This window comes from Ailuropoda melanoleuca, chromosome 6 (assembly GCF_002007445.2).
Source record: "Ailuropoda melanoleuca isolate Jingjing chromosome 6, ASM200744v2, whole genome shotgun sequence".
In the NCBI taxonomy this organism is placed as follows: domain Eukaryota; kingdom Metazoa; phylum Chordata; class Mammalia; order Carnivora; family Ursidae; genus Ailuropoda; species Ailuropoda melanoleuca.
Window position 1 is genome coordinate 124809219 of NC_048223.1, and position 19912 is coordinate 124829130.

The 19912-nt window shown below is 44.4% G+C and overlaps 1 protein-coding gene across 1 annotated transcript in view; it reads right to left on the reverse strand.

Annotated features, from left to right (window-relative positions):
- The window catches only part of C6H10orf90 (chromosome 6 C10orf90 homolog), a 65313-nt gene extending 46610 nt beyond the window's left edge, over window positions 1-18703 (reverse strand). The window contains 3 exon segments of the mRNA XM_034663639.1: window positions 17379-18271; window positions 18273-18502; window positions 18596-18703. Coding sequence (XP_034519530.1) covers window positions 17379-18271; window positions 18273-18502; window positions 18596-18703 — 1231 coding nt within the window.
- Window positions 18704-19912: the final 1209 nt, after the last annotated feature.

Here is a 19912-nt window from a genome sequence, read left to right on the forward strand (position 1 = left end):
ACCTTGCAAAGTTTTCATTCAAGAATATGATGAAATAAAGATGTTTTTAGAATTCCCACCTTCCCCAATCCCAAACAAATTTGGAGAGTTTATCACCAGTTTCTCTCCAGTTTGACGTACCTCCGAAAGGGACATCTCAAATATGTATTTTAGGAGGATGAAAATTGATATCAGCAGCAAAGATCTGACATGTATAAAGAAAAGGGGAGCCCGGGCAGTGGTAACCATGAGGTAAATTAAATACTGATTGTGTAAAGTAACATTAGATTTGTAGGAGTCACAAAACAAAATATGATAGAATCATAATATATAATAGAACTAAAACATAATGATCAATCGGATGGGGTGATGGGAGTTAAGATTTTAAAATGTTTGAGAGAGGATTAAAAATATTAGTTTTCCGGGGCGCCTGGGTAGTGCAGTCTTTAAGCGTCTGCCTTCGGCTCAGAGCGTGATCCCGGCATTCTGGGATCGAGTCCCACATCGGGCTCCTCCGCTGGGAGCCTGCTTCTTCCTCTCCCNCCAACTGGAAGCCCTCAGTGCTGGGATAACCTTTGCAAAGGGCTGAGAGAAAATAATTGTCAACATAGAAGCCTATACCTTGCAAAGTTTTCATTCAAGAATATGATGAAATAAAGATGTTTTTAGAATTCCCACCTTCCCCAATCCCAAACAAATTTGGAGAGTTTATCACCAGTTTCTCTCCAGTTTGACGTACCTCCGAAAGGGACATCTCAAATATGTATTTTAGGAGGATGAAAATTGATATCAGCAGCAAAGATCTGACATGTATAAAGAAAAGGGGAGCCCGGGCAGTGGTAACCATGAGGTAAATTAAATACTGATTGTGTAAAGTAACATTAGATTTGTAGGAGTCACAAAACAAAATATGATAGAATCATAATATATAATAGAACTAAAACATAATGATCAATCGGATGGGGTGATGGGAGTTAAGATTTTAAAATGTTTGAGAGAGGATTAAAAATATTAGTTTTCCGGGGCGCCTGGGTAGTGCAGTCTTTAAGCGTCTGCCTTCGGCTCAGAGCGTGATCCCGGCATTCTGGGATCGAGTCCCACATCGGGCTCCTCCGCTGGGAGCCTGCTTCTTCCTCTCCCACTCCCCTGCTGTGTTCCCTCTCTCGCTGGCTGTCTCTCTGTCACATAAATAAATAAAATCTTAAAAAAAAAACATTAGTTTTCAGCTTTGTTAAATTCACACGTTACAATTTCCAGCTGGTCGATGAAATAATAGAAATGAAGAGTATAACTTCCAAATGGTAGAGAAAAAAATAGAATAGAAAAAAATTAATTCATTACAAGGTTATGAAAGAGATTTAAAAAAAAAAGATAGGACAAAGAGAAAGCCTAAGTAACATGATGGAAATAAATCCACATATACCAGTAATCAAAATAAGTTTAAGTGGTCTACATTTTCTATTTAAGTAAGAATAGCTAATAACATTCTGGGGGAAGAAAAAGGAGTAGTGATTGTATTCTTGCCTTATCAGATATTAAATCTCATTATGAAGATACATAAAACAAAGTGATATTAGTGGAGTATATGCAGAAAATATTTTGAACAGAATTGAAGTGAAAAATGGATGTCAAAATTAGAAGGAAATTCATATCTTGAAATAATTATGTGAAAATATTTGACATGAACATTTGATCTAAGCCCCCCCCACCCCAGGCTAAAAAAGTGAACAGGAAAAGAGCAAACTTAGGACAAAGTTAATACACACACACAAATAATAAAGCTAAAAGCAGAAATCAGTGTAACAGAAAATCAACACGCAATAAAAAGAACCAATGGAACAAAACCTAGATTCTTGGAAAGATTTCAATAAAATGGATAAACCTCTAGCTAGACTGATAAGGGCAAAAGAGAAGACACAAATTATGAGTACCAGAAAAAAAAATGGGAAACATCATTACAGATCCAAGGATAGTAACAAAATATTATGAACAACTTTGTGGCAATAATTTCAACCACTTTGATGAAATGGCAAATTCCTCAAAGGATACAAATTACGAAACAGAGTCCAGAAGGAGTAGCAGCACTGACTAGTGTTATAATGATTAAAGAAATTGAATTCATAATTAAAGCTTTCTCACAAAGAAAGCTTCAGGCCAAGATGACTTCACTGGTGATTTCTACCAAACACTTCAAGGAAGAAATAATAACAACTCTCCAAAGTCTCTTCCTGAAATAAAGAGAACACTTCCCAGTTCTTTGTATAAAACTAGTATTTTCCTGATACCAAAACATTTCAAAAAAGGACATACCACTGTTTCTTAAGAATAAAAAAAAAAAGATTCCTAAAAATATTAGCAAACAGAATGCACCAATATATTTATTTTTAAAGGTATAATGCATCATGACTAGAGGTTAACCTAGAAACATACAACTTATCATGAAAATTTATATAATTCCCCCTATTACAAAATAAAGAAGAGAAACCCTATTATTATCTCAATTGGTACATACAAAGCATGTAAGTATTCAACAATAATAAAAGCTTTCATTAAATTAGGAATAGAAACAATGAAACAAGCAGAATAAAAATTGGGCAAAAGACTTGAATAGACATTTCTCCAAAGAAGACATACAAATAGCTGATAGGCATATGAAAAGATTCTCAACATCACTTAGGGAATCATTAAGGAAATGCACATCAAAACCATAATGAGGGCGCCGGGGAGGCTCAGTCGGTTAAGCGTCTGCCTTCGGCTCAGGTCATGATCCCACAGTCTTGGGACTGACCCCACGTGGGCTCTCCACTGGGCGGGATGTCTGCTTCTCCCTCTCCCCCTGCCTGAATTACACTCCCCCTGCTTGTGCTCTCTCTTCCTCTCCGTCAAATAAATAAAATCTTAAAAAAACAAATGCAATGAGATACTGCTGCATACCCACTAGGATTGCTATTACCAAAAACTCAGAAAATGACGACTACAGACAAGGATCTGGAGAAATTGGAAGCCTTGTGCTTTGCTAGTGGAAATGTAAAGTGGTACAGCTGCGGTGGAAAACGGTATGGTGGTTTCTTAGAAAATTAAACATGGAACTATATATGACTCAGCAATTCTACTTCTTGGTATATACCCAAAAGAATTAAAAGCAAGAGACTCAAAGAAATATTTGTACGTCTATGTCCACAGCAGCGTAATTAACAATAGCCAAAAGGTGGGTCCATTGACAGCCAAGTGTTCACTGACAGATGAATAAACAAAATGTGGTCCATCCATACAGTGGACTATTATTCAGCATTAACAAAGAAGGAAATCTCGACACAGGCTATAATAGAGATGAACTTTGGACGCTGTGCTATGTGAAATAGGCCAGTCACAAGAGGACAAATACTATTATAATATATATAAGTTTAATTCCATTTATATGAGGTGCCTAGAATAGTCAAATTCCTACAGAAAGTAGAATGGTGGTTTCCAGAGACTGGGAGAGAGGGAATGGGGAATCAGAGTTTCAGTTTCGCAAGATGAAAAATGTTCTGTGGATACATGGTAGTAATGGCTGCAAAACAATGTGAATATATGTAATGTCACAAAACTGTAGAGACAAAAATGGCTAAAATAGCAGATTTTATGTTATATCTTTTATTAGAATAAAAAAAGAAAAAATCAGAATAGAATGAATCTTTTTCAAACTGGCAGATGGAACCTATCTACCTACCTACCTACCTACCTATCTATATTTTTAAATCCCTGTAGCTAACAAGGGAGTAAGTCAGGACGTTCACTCTCATTACTGCTGCTCCACATTTTACTGGTAAGTCTTATCTAGTGCAATAAGGCAAGAAAAAAGAAAGTAAAGGCATCAAGATGGGAAAATAATAAGTAAAATTTTAATCATACATCATATTACTGTGTACACAGAAAATCCTGGGGAATCTACAAAAAAACACTACTATAATTATTAAACGCTTCCAGAAACACTGCAGGATTCAAGGTCACCACACAGAAATCAATTGTATATGTCTACGTGTAAGCAGAAAAAAAAAAGGAAATGAAATGTTTAAAAATCACTATCATTCATTTTAGGGAGCATTCAGAATGTGAAATAAGTAGGGATGCATTTAACAAAATACACGAAAGAGCTGTATCATGAAAGCTACAAAACATCACGGAGAGAAATTCAAGAACGACGTCGTGACACAGAAGAATTTCAAAGGCGCTAGTCCGAGTGGAAGAAACCTTCCACAGAGAAAGCCCAAACTGCTTCCATTTATACAGATTCTAGGAGAGAGACAAAAAGAAGATCGACAGTCTTTTGGTACGGGGGCAGGAGGAAGACTGAACTGGGAAGGAGGCAGCTATTTTTCTGAAATATTCTGTATCCCACTATGGTGCTGGACACATGGGCGCATATGTTAAAGGTGTGTGCTTTAAGGTAAGTAAGTTAAACCACCATAGAGCTGATTAAAAGCAAACAACAGAGTATGGGATTGAACTGAGAGGGCTTTTTTAAAATATAAAATTAAAATTTGAAAAAGGATGATGGCATCCAGAGCCTCTCCGCACCCAACTCCCGCAATGAGACACATCAGATGCCAAAAGGACTTGACACTCAGGAGTATTTAAAAAGATTCGCCACCTCTCAAATCCCTATGTGGTAACAGAGAAGCTTTTGAGAGTCACATAATATTTAAAAGGCATGGAAATTTCTAGAAGGAAACTGCATGAGTCAGGGAAATCCTCATATAAACATAAATCCAATACAGGATTGGCATTTCCAGCCAGTAGAGAAATAACGGATTAGCTCATCAATAGTCCACAGACAATTGGCAAACCATTTAGGGAAAAGATGCCAAACTTCTACCATCTGAGGACACTCATCCGGAGGAATTACAGATTTACAGAAAGGAGCTGGAGAACTGGCTGAGGAAACTGCCAAAAATCAAACAGACATGGTGACTAGATGTAACATGGTGCCCTGGATGAGATCCTGGAACAGATAAAGGACATTAGTGGAAAAACTGGTGAAATCACAATGCAGTCTGGAGTTTGGTTAATCACACTGCAGTAATACTGGTTGCCTAGTTTAGGACCGGAATTCTCACTGTGGGTGATTTTGCTCCTGGGGGAACATGTAGTAACGGATGGAGACATTTTTGCTTGTACAGCTAGGGAGAGAGGGGGACTTGCTTCTAGCATCTAGGATAGAGGCCGGGGATGGAGCTAAGCATCCCACAACACACAGGACAGCCCCACAACCAAGAATCTCCCAGTGCCAGAATGCCAACAGTGCCGAGGTTGAGAACCTTCGTCTTGGAGAAAAGTGCTGTGATCATGTAGGATGGTAACAGAAGGAGAAGCTAGACATATGGGCTCTACAGGAATGCTCTGTACCACCTTTGAAACTCTTCTGTTCATTTAAAACCTTTCAAAAGTCAAAGTTTAAAAAGTTATGATAAACAACATTAAAAATACAAAAGGATGTTTTAACATAAATAAAAATTCAAAAGGAAAAAGACTGAAGTGGGCAAAGAAAATACACGGGCAACTTACAAAAGCAGAAATATATCACATGGGGAAAGTTCGACATCAAAAAATATGCACTGACATATCATAAACATCATTTTTCACTTATCAAAATGGCATGGAAATTTTTGTAATGCCAACCCTGAATGTTTGTGCTTGTTCAGGGAAACTGGTGTTTATGTTTCGACAGTGTAACTTCATACGCCTGTTGCAGAAGATCTTTTGGAAATCTAGATTTAAAAGCCTTAAAATTCTGCCTATCCTTTGACCCAGAAATTCTTAGGAATCTAGGTTAAGGAAATCATATGAAATGCCCGCAAAGATTTCTGTACAAGGACACGTATCCACACGTTGTTACAAAGACGTAAAAATGGAAACAATCTACTCAACGAAAAGGTTTTGAAAACAAACAACAACAACAAACCCAGGTAAATCCATGCAATGAAAGCCCGCGTCGCCATTACAGGGTTAATGGGAGTATTGTAGGACCCGGAAATGAACTTCACAGTCCACTGCCGAGAACGAGCAGCCTTCTAGAATGATGTCTTACATGACCCCCTTTCTGTTAAGAAAAGACTGGAGAGACAGAATAAAGGAAAAAGATGTTTGCTGCATCCAAGTTACCTATTCGGAAAAATCTACGGATTCATCTGCAGTGACGTTCCCGTGGGTAGTAGGGTTATGGTTGCTTTTTGTCCTCCTCTTTTTGCTTGTCTACGTTTTAACTTTTACAATGCACATGTTTTGTTTTGTCTTTAAACAAGAGGGAAAGAAAATATTACAACAATAGAACTGAAGGAGAAACATTACATTTACAGCCTTTTCTACGCGTTTACATGGATGCTGTGAGATCTGGAGAGAAACCACAGAGCTCCCAGGGGTGCCGACAGCCAAGGACAGCTTGGGGCTGAGACAATGAGGTCAGGCCTTCCTACACCAATTACATCAGCACAAATTCTCCCTCATGTCTAGGTAAGCGACATCTTCCAAATGTATGACCCTGGGACATTCGATGCGTTTTAAGGACCACCCCTCCCAAATTCTGCTGGCTGGGGTCCGATGCACCACTCTTCACGGCTCCTTTGCTATCACGTCTGAACTGAAGCAGATTATTCAATCTTACACGTGTATTTATGGGGGTGCAGGACAGGATGCCACTGGAACTCAACATCAGTGTCACCATCTACACGGGCCACCCGATCAAAACCACTGCAATACAACCCACATTTATGCAAAAATGGATAAGCCTCTCTCTTCTTAAAACACCAAAACTTCTCATCTGCTGAATAGACACCAACCTTGCCATGCACGCCCGGGCCTTCAATTTAGTCTCCTGCCCAAAGAGGGAGAAGATTTTAAGTAAAACTACACAATTTTTCCCTTCGTTTCAGCCAATGTAAATATTTGTACATGGGCAAGATAAGACAAAGCCAGAACACCAAAAATTGCCGTAAGATTCTGCGTATTTACCAAAGATGGGTGTCAAAGTTGTCTGGATTTTCTGGTAATGTCGAAGGGGAAACATCAGGGGCTGAGTGGACCAAATGCCCTGAGAGGTAAGAGTCGCTCAGAAGACACACGGCTCTGGGAAAGGGAATGTGGAGGTGTTATTCCTTGTGGGGCCCACATAAATGGCATCATCTAATATGAATGATCCTCACCCTTCATGTAGGCTCATGACCCAACACACCGAAGCACTGTGAAGACAGCGGTCTTCTACGAAGATCAAAATGATGCAGTCCTTGTACCCCAATGTCTCAACTAATTAGGAAACCTGGATTTTGGTAGCTTTCGTCTCCGACTTCTGATCTATAGAAAACCACCACCTAACAGGCCAATTTACATAGTCCTCGCCCAGACTCTGAGTTGTACTGCAAGAATGGGAGTGGACGAGGGCAGGCATTTGGGGGAGCAGGTTCTCGCCGTACGTGGCATGACAAAGGTTCCGTTCCTGCAAAGAGAACACCTATCCCATGCACGTGCCCTTCAGGACCTCTCGGGGAACCTCAACCTTGAAGAGTTTGATCATTAGCCCTAGAGAGCAGAGAATCGAGATGCACAGTGGAAGGGACATGCTGTCCTCCAGACAGAACTGTCCCTGAAGGGTAGAAGCATACGGCACCCCAAAATAGGTCACTTAGCATGAGGAGTATTTTGAGCTGAAAGCAACTGAGAAAAGGCAGAGAGAAGAAAAGCCCTAAAAGCATGACATAAATTTACGAATGTGTCCCTCCTCCACTCTCCACCTCTTTCCAAGGACAGAAGTTAATCACCAGAGACAAGTGTAGACCCATCAACCAGGAGACAGCGCCAGTGTGATGGACATAACAAACATCAGCCTTTATCTGCAATTGGTTTCCTCCCTGCTTTGCTGACCCTGGAAGCCTGAAACTGCTTGCTTTCTTTTTCCTGTCATTTCTGCACAGAACCATTGTTCCTGTTGAAGATCTCTATATAAGTTGGGACTCTAAGCCACTGTTCCAAATCAGATTTCCCATGCATGCATTTTCCCACGTACTCATGTCAATGAACTGATTTGCTTTTCTCTTGTTAATCTGCCTTTTTTTTTTTTCTATAGGGACCCCAGAGAGCACTTAGGAGGGTGGAGGGAAAATTATTTTCCCCAGCCTTCAGAAAAGGGCTCTCAACAGAGGAGACACAGGATTCCAGCACACAGTCCAGTGCAGGCATTTTGAAGAAGTATCCCTGGTGTGTCTGATGTCCTCCCCTGGTTGAGAACACATTTTCCCCACTCCGATGGTAGCCTCTAAGCCACATAAGATCACCAGAATGTCCCCTGTGTGCCCCGTGGTGCTTCATTCACAGTGATGCCTCACGGGGCTCTCACCTAATCCAGGATATAAAGGACCCCATGTTACAATGTGGGAACAATTTCTGCATTTAGCAACAAGCTACTGTGGCAACATGGCTTAAGATGACTTTCCAGGCTAGTCCTACCATCTTCATTCATCTCTCCTCCCAAAGTTAGTCGGTAGCCCGGAAAATAAATTTATATTTTTTGGAAAGACCTGATCTTCTATTTTAAGATAATGGGGAAAAGAGCAAAACTCATGAAGCCAAGGGAGTGAAACACACCATCTATTTCTCACATTTTTCTTCCCCTTTTTTCAGGGTCATCCATATCTGGATATCTGGACCACATTTCCTTACAGAATTCACTGTTATGGCCATTCTTTTTTCCAAGATCACGTCTACGTGAATTTCCCACAGACAGCTCAGGTGGCACAGAGGTCTAAAGATAACTAGTTCCTGCTGCACACCCACCATGCTCAGTGCTCCTCGTGACGCAAGGTCCGCAGCGAGCGGAGCCTGAACTGAAACTCAGATGGGTCTCATCACCCCACCCACCGTCTTTCTTCCACTAGGTCCCCCAATGATCACCGTTTCTCAGGCAGATACAGATGGCAGTTCTGCAGTTGCCTAATTTAAAAGATCAGACCGTGTATCCCATCAGCCCACCTCAGCCCTTGAAACCAGGTCTCTTAATCTTATCCTTGGCAAACCCAAGCAAATGGCCCATTAGAACAACCATTTCCTAAACGACATGAGGACACAAGCCACTCATACAACTAAGGGAATGACTCAGGAAAAAAAAAGGGGGGGGGAAGCCCCTCTTTCCATAAAGACAGTTGGGGTAGCTGACATGAACAACTTTTAGAGATCGTAGAGACTCTGCGAGATGATCTGAATATCATAGTCAAGATTATGGGGAAAACAACACAATTCCATCAAGATTGACCAAGAGCTAAATGAAAAAACACACATTAAAAAAACCCACAAACCTTCAAAATGTTTTTGCAACACTGTCCATATGTTTTCTCTTTTAACATTAAATTTGACCATCTAAAGGGTAATAAAGAAGTTGTTCCATGGCAATACTTACTCTCACTGAGTTCTTGGAGGGAAACAATAGTTGGAAACTTTTTCCCGCTAAATTTTAAAACCAAGTGGGAATACTTTAGTTTTCACTTCACTTTTTTACAACCTACCTCTGGACAGTGAATCTTACATGGCTCCCCACCCTTTCCTGGCCAGAGAGGTTTTAGAAATTGCCACGGGGAGAAGTGGTTTGAGGAAAGACAAGGCAGCTGGCTTTTAAGTGACCCTGACATCAGCAAGGCTTTGTTGGGTCATCACAATGGCCTGCCCTCCACCCAGCGCACCGGTCCTGTGTCAGGGCTCTGGGCTCTGTGGCTCTCTGCCGGCGGTGGAGAGGCCAATGCCAACGCTCAGACCTGGATCCTGACCTCAAGGGCCATGCAATCTAGAGGAAGAAAATGGCCCTCACAATATAGCAAATGCATCATATGAAGAGGCCACAAAGTCCTGGGAGTGAAGACGTGAGAGCTGCAGCTGCTCTGTGCGCTGAGGCCGCATCTCAGTCTGGTGAGCAATGAGGACAGCTGAACGGCTGGCCCACAATCCCCACGGCTGTAAGGACGTCTGGGCTTAGTGTGGCCCATGGTTCTCAACCACCAGGGATTCTGATATGCTCCTGACCAAGCAATGTCTGGAGATACTGACTTGGTCACCACTGGGAGGGAAGGCTATTGGCACCAAGGGGGCAGAGGCCGGCGGTACTGCTAAACGTTGCTAAACGTGTGCAGACAGCCCCACAACAGAGAACGATCTGGCCCCAGGTGTCTAGCTGATGAGGCCGAAAGGAGGAGGACATGAGGGGTGGGGTCACCAGGACAGCCACAGCCAAGGTCAAGGTGAGAAGCAGGAACCATGAACACTCACCAGCAATCACAGAAATGCCAGCTCAAACCATAAGGCTAGATTTTTCATTTTGGAATTTGCAAAACTTAGCAGATTGGTATCTAATCTTGGCCAAGCACATACAGAAAGCGCCTTCACAGCCCTGAGAAAAGAAGCCTCCACCTAGACTTCTCCTGGAGTTGAACTTGGCACCGTGCCCCACGAACCTTAAAAAGGCTGATACTCTTTGCTCTAGACATGCCAGTTAAAGGATGTTTTCCAAAAGGAAATAATCTAGCAAAGCCTTACACACTAAGTGTCTGCATTAATATTATTCCAAAAAGTGAAAAATGAGTAACAATTTTAAGCGCCAAGAATGAAGAAATAGTTAAATAAACTATAATATGTCCAGAAAACACACCATTTCAGTCAATAAAATGTTCTTTGTAAAGTACTGTTAATATCAGGAAATATTTATGACATAGTGCTAAGTGGCAGAGACCCAGAGGGAAATGACATACGTAGCAGGATCTCAACTATTTAAAAGAAAAAACATATATGTATAAAAAACAATGGAATACAGCAAAATATCAACAATGATTATTAAGCTTTTTATTCTGTGTTTTATTATTCTCAGTTGCCTAGAATGTATTAGTTTTATAGTCAGGAACATAAATCTATCTGGGCATAGAAGTTCATGAAGGCATTAAAGGCTTGGGTGGGGGTAGTGGGTGTGGACGTGGAGGATGGGGGACGGTCGTGGGAGACTCTGGGCTTTGACAGTGACTGAATAGGGAAGTGAGGGACAGGGAAGGAGTTCAAAGAGGACCCAGACTTCTGAGCCTGGGGTCCAGGAGGGGAGATGGCCAATACCAAGAACAGGAGCAAGTGAGTCCGAGTGCAAAGGTGACAACGGTGGCCTGGGATGTGCCATCAGGAGGCCTGGGGAACACGGCCAGATGGGTGAGCATGAAGCCTGCCCTTCCCCCCACAACTAGCGGTGGCTCAGGGCAAGTCTGTTTACTTATTGTACCTGTTTACCTGGAACCTGGAGATAAACAGTGTTCCTACCTCATGACCTTTGAGGGAGCGGTAGAGGGATAAAAGCCATGAAGTACGTGGCACAGCTCAGGCGACACTAAGACTCCAGCATGGAAAAGCAGGGGTGGTCTGAGTGCTACTGCTGAGTGGAAATGCTACTGCTCCTGCCAGACCTCAAATATTTGCATCCTGACCCTTTTCAGTCCCTGTCCCTCTCTTCCCCGGGCGTCCTCAAACTTTCTGCCGCATGAAACACCGACTCTAGGAAGAAGCCTCCCAACCACACCCGTAGCCCAGAACATTCTCCTGAGCTCTAGATTCACGGGCCCAACCCCCAGCTTGCCGACCACGTTGGAACGTCCTGCTGACACTTCAAACATCTCCTGACCTAGCGGAGCTCGGGATCTCCTCTCCTCCTCACATCCTCCCCATCTGGATAAAAACCTCCTCCCCTGTTATCCAAAACACACAAACAACTCTTAAAACTTGATAAGAAGAAAACAAACAACTCCATTAAGAAATGGGCCAAGACCTTAACAGACACCTCACCAAAGGAGATACACGGATGGCAAAAAAGTATACGGAAGAATGCTCCACGTCCTAGGTCACCAGGGAATTGCAAATTAAAACAACAGTGAGTTACCACTACACACCCATTAGAACGGCCCAACTCCAGAAGGCTGACCACACCACATGCTGGTGAGCACTGGAGCAAGAGAAGCTCTCCTTCATTGCTGGTGGGAAAGCAAAACGGTACAGCCACTCTGGAAGACAGTTTGGCAGCTTCCTACAGAACTAAACATACTCTGGGAAAGCTTTCTGTAAAAGTAAACAAACAAACCAACAAAAACTAAACATACTCTGACCACGTGATCTAGCAATCACACTCCTTGTTATTTCCCCCAAAGGAGCTGAAAACTTACGTCCATACAAAAACCTGGGCACAGATGTTTATAGCAGCTTTATTCATAACTGCCAAAACTTAGAAGCAACCGGAATGTTCTTCAGTAGGTGAACGGAGAAACTGTGGTCCATCCAGACAACGGAGTATTATTCAGTGCTAAAAACAAATGAGCTATCAAGTCATGAAAAGACATAGAGGAATCTGAAATGCATATTGCTAAGTGAAAGGAGCCTATCTGAAAAGACCACATACTGTATGATTCCAACTATAGGACATTCCAGAAGTGGCAAAACTATGGAGACAGTAAAATGATCAGTGGTTTCCAGGGGTTAGTGGGAGGGAGAGATGAATAGGCTTTTTAGAGCAGTGAAACTATTCTCTATGATACTATAATGGTGGACACATGTCATTATACATTTGTCCCAACCCACAGAATGTACAGCACCAACAGTAAATCCTAACAAACTACATACTTTGTGCGATTATAACATATCAATGTAGGTTCATTGACTGTGACAAGTGCACCACTCAGGTGGGGATGTTAATAGCAGGGGAGGTTGTGCATGTGTGAGATGTGGGATATGCAGGAAATCTCTGTGCCTTTCTCTCAAATTTGCTGTGAACCTAAAACTGCTTTAAGATATAGTCTGTACACAAAAACAACAGCGCCTTCTCTAGATCCTTAAGTCAGAAATCTGGAGTCCACCTTGCCACGTCTCCGGCTCCCTCCTCCCGAGCTCACCGGTACTCAAGGCTTATGAATTCCACCATCAGACTTCTCCTATCTCCCCAGCTCCAGTAAGGCCCTCACATGCCCCACAGCAGCGGCCTCACCTGCTTCTGTCTCTCACCAGCAGGTGCACTGACCTTCTCAGCAACTCCAAGGTGCCACAATTCAAAGCTTTGGCACACGATGGCCCCTCTACTTATGCTTCAAGAATCGATTTAAAAGCCTTTCCCTCAAAAAGTTCTTGCTAACCCCTGCCTCCATCACAGAGTGACTTCTCCCTCTGCCCATTGCTGCCTTTTTTCCCTTCCCATCCGCAGATGCCAACACCACTCCCTAATAAATGCCCATTAACCCCCACTTCAGATTTGGCTTTCCAGAGAATCCAATGTGCAAGACTGGCAAACAAGGTAAAGTTTGTTTTGGAAGATTCAGAGTCAACAAATTTCAGCCAGTAGGCCAAATCAGTCCACTGCCTGTTTTTGTAAATAAAGTTTTATTAGAACATGTCCGTGCTCATTTATTTACACATTGTCTATGGCTGCTTGAGTTGAGTGGTTGCTATGGGAACCTTCTAATCCTTTACCAAAAAGTTTGTAGACCCCATTTTTAGATCATTAAAGAAAAATCATATTTGTAAAATAAGGGCTCCTTTAGTAAGAAGTTCTCATGGGACTGAAGGAGCGGAGCCTAATGCAGATTTCTCTGGTAGGCTTGACACATATGCATATAGTCTGTCACTTTCCCTTAACGGATGGAAGTACTTTCTTCACGAAATAAACCTGCCTCACTAAACGTGTTAGATTATAGTGTCAGAACACGAGTAGACACAGTAGACACTTCGTGATCCAGCAAGGATCCGGTCATTCCTCTCCAGTGAATCCTCTCCAGCCAGTCACATGTTTGATCTACAGTGATGCTAAGCTCCACCGAGGACTTCTCTGACCAAGGCCACCAGCAGCCTGAGCGCTGACCGAGTCATACGGAGAGTCCACCACAGAACATCAATGCTTGGGGCAAATAAAAAAAAAATGCATTGTTAAGTCTTTTCTCCAAAAGCATCTAACCAACTTCCGTGGATGTCTTGGGAACAGGGGAAAGGTTCAGCTCTAGGCCACAGATGCAAAATGAAACTGGCAATAGGTACTGTTTTAGGCATGTAATACCCAGCAAAGACAGAACTATTCAGATCAACACTGTGTATATCAAAGAACACTACAAAGAATAGTCCGGGAAGGATTTCAGTCTGGGAAGGATTTCTGCGCCAATAAATTCTAACTGTACCAAATGACATGGCTTATTACATTTAATTAGAAATTAACCGTGTAACTCCCTCTCCCAATAAATTCTAGCCACCAGATACTAATATTACTCCATATGTCCATGAGTGGTCTTCAAACATTCCCATCATGGGGATAGTGGAGACGGGGCCCACCACTAAGTGAGTCCCCCACCAATCAAACTGCCCTGCTTAGGGCTGTCACTGAGAGGGTACAGCCGGCACCAAGTGCACAGGATGGTTCTCGGCTCTGGCACTTCCTGGCCATGTGGACCCGGGCAAATCATTTCATCTTCAAGCTTCATTTGTCTTAGCTGCAAAATAGGGATAATGACCCTGTCTTTACAGAATGGTCTGAAGGATTCCAAGTAATGGACACAGCCAATGCCAGCCAGGGCCTGGCATCTAGGATCTGCGTGGTCTATGCTGTGGTCATTGGTAGGATGAGTGCTGAAGATGAGGTAACCCTCCTTAGAGCATGGCAGGGAGCTTAACAGTGCCCATCTTGCGGGTGCTGGCAGGAGACCACCAAGAGTGGAGATACAAAGAATGAACACACAGGGGCTGAGGAGAAGGGCAAAGCAGGAAGCAATTCCTAAGCCCTCAGCCTCTAGAAAGAGAACAGGTCCCCACGTGTCTGTCAGAATGCGATGTCCCAATAGACATGGTTTATCTATACCATGCCAAATTTTTCAAGTCTCCCATTTTCCCTAATCTTAGTAACCTTTCTCCGTGCGTGTCCTGGAGGCTTATTCTAGAACACAATGTACAGGACTTCCTGTCTGGTGACCTAATGACTAGAACTGAAACTGCCTTTCCTCTGTTTGTAGAATTTTCCAGACTGCACCTCCCTTGCTGAATGTCGGCAAGGTGGCTGGAGAGGATGCTGCTCATGCAGGATTCGGGGATCCTTCAGATAAAAAGAAATCGGATTCAGTATGTATGAAATATGAAGACTGCTAATAGCACGTGTAACCACAGGAGGCTGTCAAGAATGCCTCCAATGAGATCCCAGTACCAGACAGGAAACACAAACGGCTCCTTGGAGTTTTAATGAGCATTGCCCCTATCAGAAGCATTTGCAATAAAGCTAGAACAGTCTGTCAAGACTGAAGGTCAGCAAGCTCACGCTTGGAGCGCTATGTAGGTTAGCCCAGGACAGACCGAGGAAGTTAGAGCCCACGAGTCGTGCTTATAAATCTCAGGCAAGAATTCAGTGGTGTGGACAAGAAGTGCGTTCTTGTCACCTGGGAAGAAATACATCCCGTTGCAAATGAGTTTCTGAGTGAGAAAGCACGGAAGTCCAGGGAGGGTTGTGTGAGTGAGCGTGCCTACATATGCCTCTGAGGCGTGTGCCCAAATGGTGAGTGACTGAGGGACCCAGAGTCACACGGACACTCTCCCTCACAGATTCACCTCAGGCAAACAGAGCAGAGCTTTTTTCAAGCTAGAGAGGACCTTTGAGAACACCAAACGCACCCCTTCTCTAGCTACCCAGATGAGAAAATAGGCTCAGAGAGTGAGGGTGGCTTGTCCATATTCACTGTGCAAGAAAATAATAGATGAGCAACTCGCAAAAGAAGGCGACCTGACCTCTGTGACTATCTTTCCTCAAATGGTAGAATGAAGCCACACGATTCAGAGCCACTCAAATTCTCCAGATGGAATCCTGGGGATCTAGAGTTATTCTGAGGGAAGTTGGCCCATGGGAAGTAGAATTAATCCGATACTCTTTGCCTAAGAACATCAGTTACATGAGCAGTCAAAATCAAAATCAAATATCTTCTCTGCACCAAAGCCAAAATAAGTTGGGGTGGGGTGGGGGATTTTCTCTGCTCATGCTTCTCTCCCCTGAAATCAATGTTTGCGACCTGGCTCTAGTGATTTTTAAAGATCCTTTGCTGAAAGTACCATAAATCCAAATGATTATTTCGCACCACGAGACACGACATAAAGACAAGGATGCACTTCAGTGGGGGTGGGGGCGGGGGTGGGGGTGGCAGACATATAACAATGTAGGTTGTACGTTTCTGGAATCTTGATCACTGAGGAAGAGGAAGTGGTTGACTTGAGCGATTTCTTAAAAACACTAAACTGAGGCCCATCTTTGCAAGCCCTTTGATAAGGGCTTACGTCTTCCTTTTTGCAGTAAGTCTTGTAAGACTCAGAGGCATTTTGATGGTCTAATCAACCTGGAAGCCATGTCAAATCGCCTTAAAAATCTCTGCGCATTCAATATATATACACTTGTTAAAATTAATTACATCACTTACCATTTCTACACACATTATAGCTTAAAATGTTTTACAGTCATTTTTATTAATTAATAAAGCCTTAATGGACAAAAATTATACTATAAAATTAACATACGTATGCTGCATTTCTAATTTTACTGCTATTATCTTTAAATATTTTCCCCAAATGGAAAGTCACTAATTCATAAATCAGAGTCTCTCCTAGAAAGCAAAACTGAAAATTGGAAGTTTATCAGAGAAGGAAATCTGGTGTTGGGTTAAGGCCTGTTTTCCTCTCCCTTAGTCTCCTAAGAAAGGTAAAGGGCGCCCAGGGCTGCTGACGTTGGGAATTCTGCCTTGCCCTGGCAATGGCAGAAATAGCAACAAATTCTATCTAAGTTGCTCCAGAAAACTGCTGCTTTTGCTCATTAGTAGGGAGAGTCCCCAATTTGCCTCTTTTTGAAAATGTCCCATAATTACTAATCTCCCCCCCCCACACACACACCTCATTCCAGGCGATATTCCTAAGAGCAATCCATAAAGACCAACTGTCGGATTGAAAGGTAAAGAAGAGCAGGACTGTGAGCCCTTCCCTACCCAGATGTTCAGACAAGAGAGACAAAACCTCTGGGCGTGGACAGCACTTTGTTCTCTCTTCCCTGCCTTGGAGCGATGAGCGATATGGGCCTAAAAGAACTTCATCTGGGGGCTACGGTTTCCTGCTCGTGACATTACAGGGTCTGGAGCTATTGCTGTAAACAGAACTTTGAGGGAAGGTCCCTTAGAATCCATAACAGTATCTGTGAAAATCTACGGCAGACATCCACATTGAGCTACCAATTGCCAACTTAGTGCAGAGAACGTAAAGCGGTGCTTCTGAGAACCACTTCTTGAAATAAGTCATGTAGAAGCAACTCACTACCCACCCCGGGGGGCGACTTGCCCCCTGCTGAGGCCGGGAGTGTCACTCACCTGCTGTGTAACTCCAGCCAGGGATGTGAATGGACAGTTGGTTGGTACAGCGAGCCATGTGCCCAGTCGTGTCGTCCTCTTGCCCTTTTCTTACAGTCACCTGGTGAACTCCCACACCCGAGAATGCTTCATTTTCCAACAGACGGGAGCCCCTCCAAGGACAGGTGCGGGACCCCAAATGCACCTGCTCCAAGGACGGGTTTTCCTTCAAGAAGCTTCCTTGCAAACCTGGGTTCCAGCGGGGGCCTAGGAGGTTCCGGTTTCCCTTCGCAAGCTCCTGCTTCAAGGCACGGCATATTGGCCCTTCCTTAGCTGTGCCGTCTGCTCCATCTGGTGTCAACCCGTGCGAACTGCAGTTTAGGCTCAGGGACAGGACCGACCTGTGCATTTTAGGGCCAGCAAGCGGAGGTTGCTCAATGGGGACGGAGAGGGACCGGTCTAGATAGTAAATGGAATTCGGGCACTGCTGAGACACCCTGACATGGACGCAGGAGCTGAACACCAGCGGCGCCTTTCCCGACCGCGGGGCGCCTGGAGGAAAACTGTTCTCTCGGTTGTCCACATCGGTGATCCAGTACTGTCGACCCTCGCACAGCGGGGGGTCCGCGTCGCGCGCCTTCACCCTCACCACAGAGCAGTTTCTGGAGAACTCCGCGCAGGGGAACGGTCCCTGGTGCCGACGGGGATCGGCAGCCCCAACCGGGGCAAAGGGGTCCCGCAGCAGAGCGCCCTGGGCCCGGCACTCGGTGCACCGCGGGTCCCCCACGGCCTCCCACGCCAGGGTGCTGGCTGGGGGGCCCACGCGCCTGGCCGTGATGGTGATGGACGCAAAGCCCCTTTGGGAGCCGCTGCACGGCTTATCCTCGTTGGGTCGCAGCTCCGTGTCAGGTCCTGGCCTCCGCCGGCGTCTGAGTGCCCAGCCTGCCCCCGGGAAGGAGGGCGAACGCCCGGCTGATGGAGACCCCGCTGCGGTTCACCCTCGATGGCCTGGCCGGGTGCGCGTGCAGAGCCGGCGCGCAGGGCGCGGGCAGCGCGGCCCGGTTTGCCTTTGATTTATTCTCATCAATCAGCTGTGAAATGACTAGGGATGAAATCATTTTTGTGTTTTGCGATGCCAGAGTCTCCTGCAAATGGGAAAAGATGGCAATTATTCAAATGGCCTATTGTAACGCAGGAGGTAAACTCGCTTTCAAGGACCAAGAGGACAGCCCAGAAACCTGTTTTCGGTCAAGGCCTTCCGCCCCACACCTGACACCACCTCTGCGTGCTCGCAAGGGCAGGAAACCCAGATCCGTCTGTGAAACGCTTATATATTCTGGAATCATTCTTCTGACCTCTGACCGGGGAATTGGTTTTCTCTGCTGGGTGTCTATTCTTAGTTTATTGAATGAGGTTTGCGTCGATGGGGATCATCAGATTTCAATAATCACCTCCACCAGGCCCAGGAGCACCTGAAGGCAGGTTCACAGCCTCAGGGGGAGGGAAGATGAAATTCTGGAGCAGGGCTGGGACTTGGGGCCCAGGTTTATATAGGAGATGAGTTAGCACTCCTCCAAAGCCGGGGGGGGGGTCCTCTCTGCCTGAGTCCCCAAACCCCTAACACAACCCTCTACTTTTGCTGATTCACTCTGGGATTCAGCGGCTCCCCATGCTTGCCATGGTGGGGGTCAAATCCCAGACAGTGGAACATAGGCCATCAAAAACCCAAGCTGGACAGTTACCTAGACTAACACAGCGACCCTGAGAATCACGTATCAGAAAGGAGAGGAGGGGTGTTGGACAAGACAGATGTGGTTCGTCTGCATTTCTGTGCTCATGGGCATAGGCACGGTTTCTGTCCAGGAGAGGGATCAAGGTGTTCATGCTTCCTTATCAGCAGATCTGTGTCCTAACAGTAAATTGCTAGTGTGTCCAAAACAATGTGCTGAGATTTTTAATAAAGCATCTAACCAGGTCAACACCAGGAGGAAGAATCTCTTCTGTCCTGGTTTTGTTTTTAATAGGTGTATGTGTAAAACACTGCAGAAAGCAACGCCGGCAACTGAATAGTGAATGCTCACAGGATCCCCCATTTTGATGCTCAACATTTTACGTGCTTAAAATGAACCCTTGCGTGGAACAGCACAGGACCCAAAATAATCCGGTAACCACTCAATTCCCACCAGGAGCGAGCTTTCACGAGGAGCCTGGAGGCTTAATTGGTGCTCGGCAAGGAAGCAGCAATTCCCACGCTGTAAGGGGCCTGAGAATCACCTGGAATGTTAACAACGAAAGGTTCCCCAGGCTCCAGAGATTTTGATTCTGTAGGCCTGTGGGTGGGGCCCCGGCATCTGCATTTTAACCAACATCCCGGTGATTCCGATATAGGTGCTCCAGATTCCGATATAGGTGATCCAGGGAGCACGCTCAGAAAAGCACGAACTGGTCTTTTGAAGGAGGGGAGTGGCTTGTGTTTGAGAAGAGACAACTGTTCTCTTTTCCTTAAATGTGATAAGAAAGCACAAAATTTTATTTTCTTCAGAGCTGGATTAACA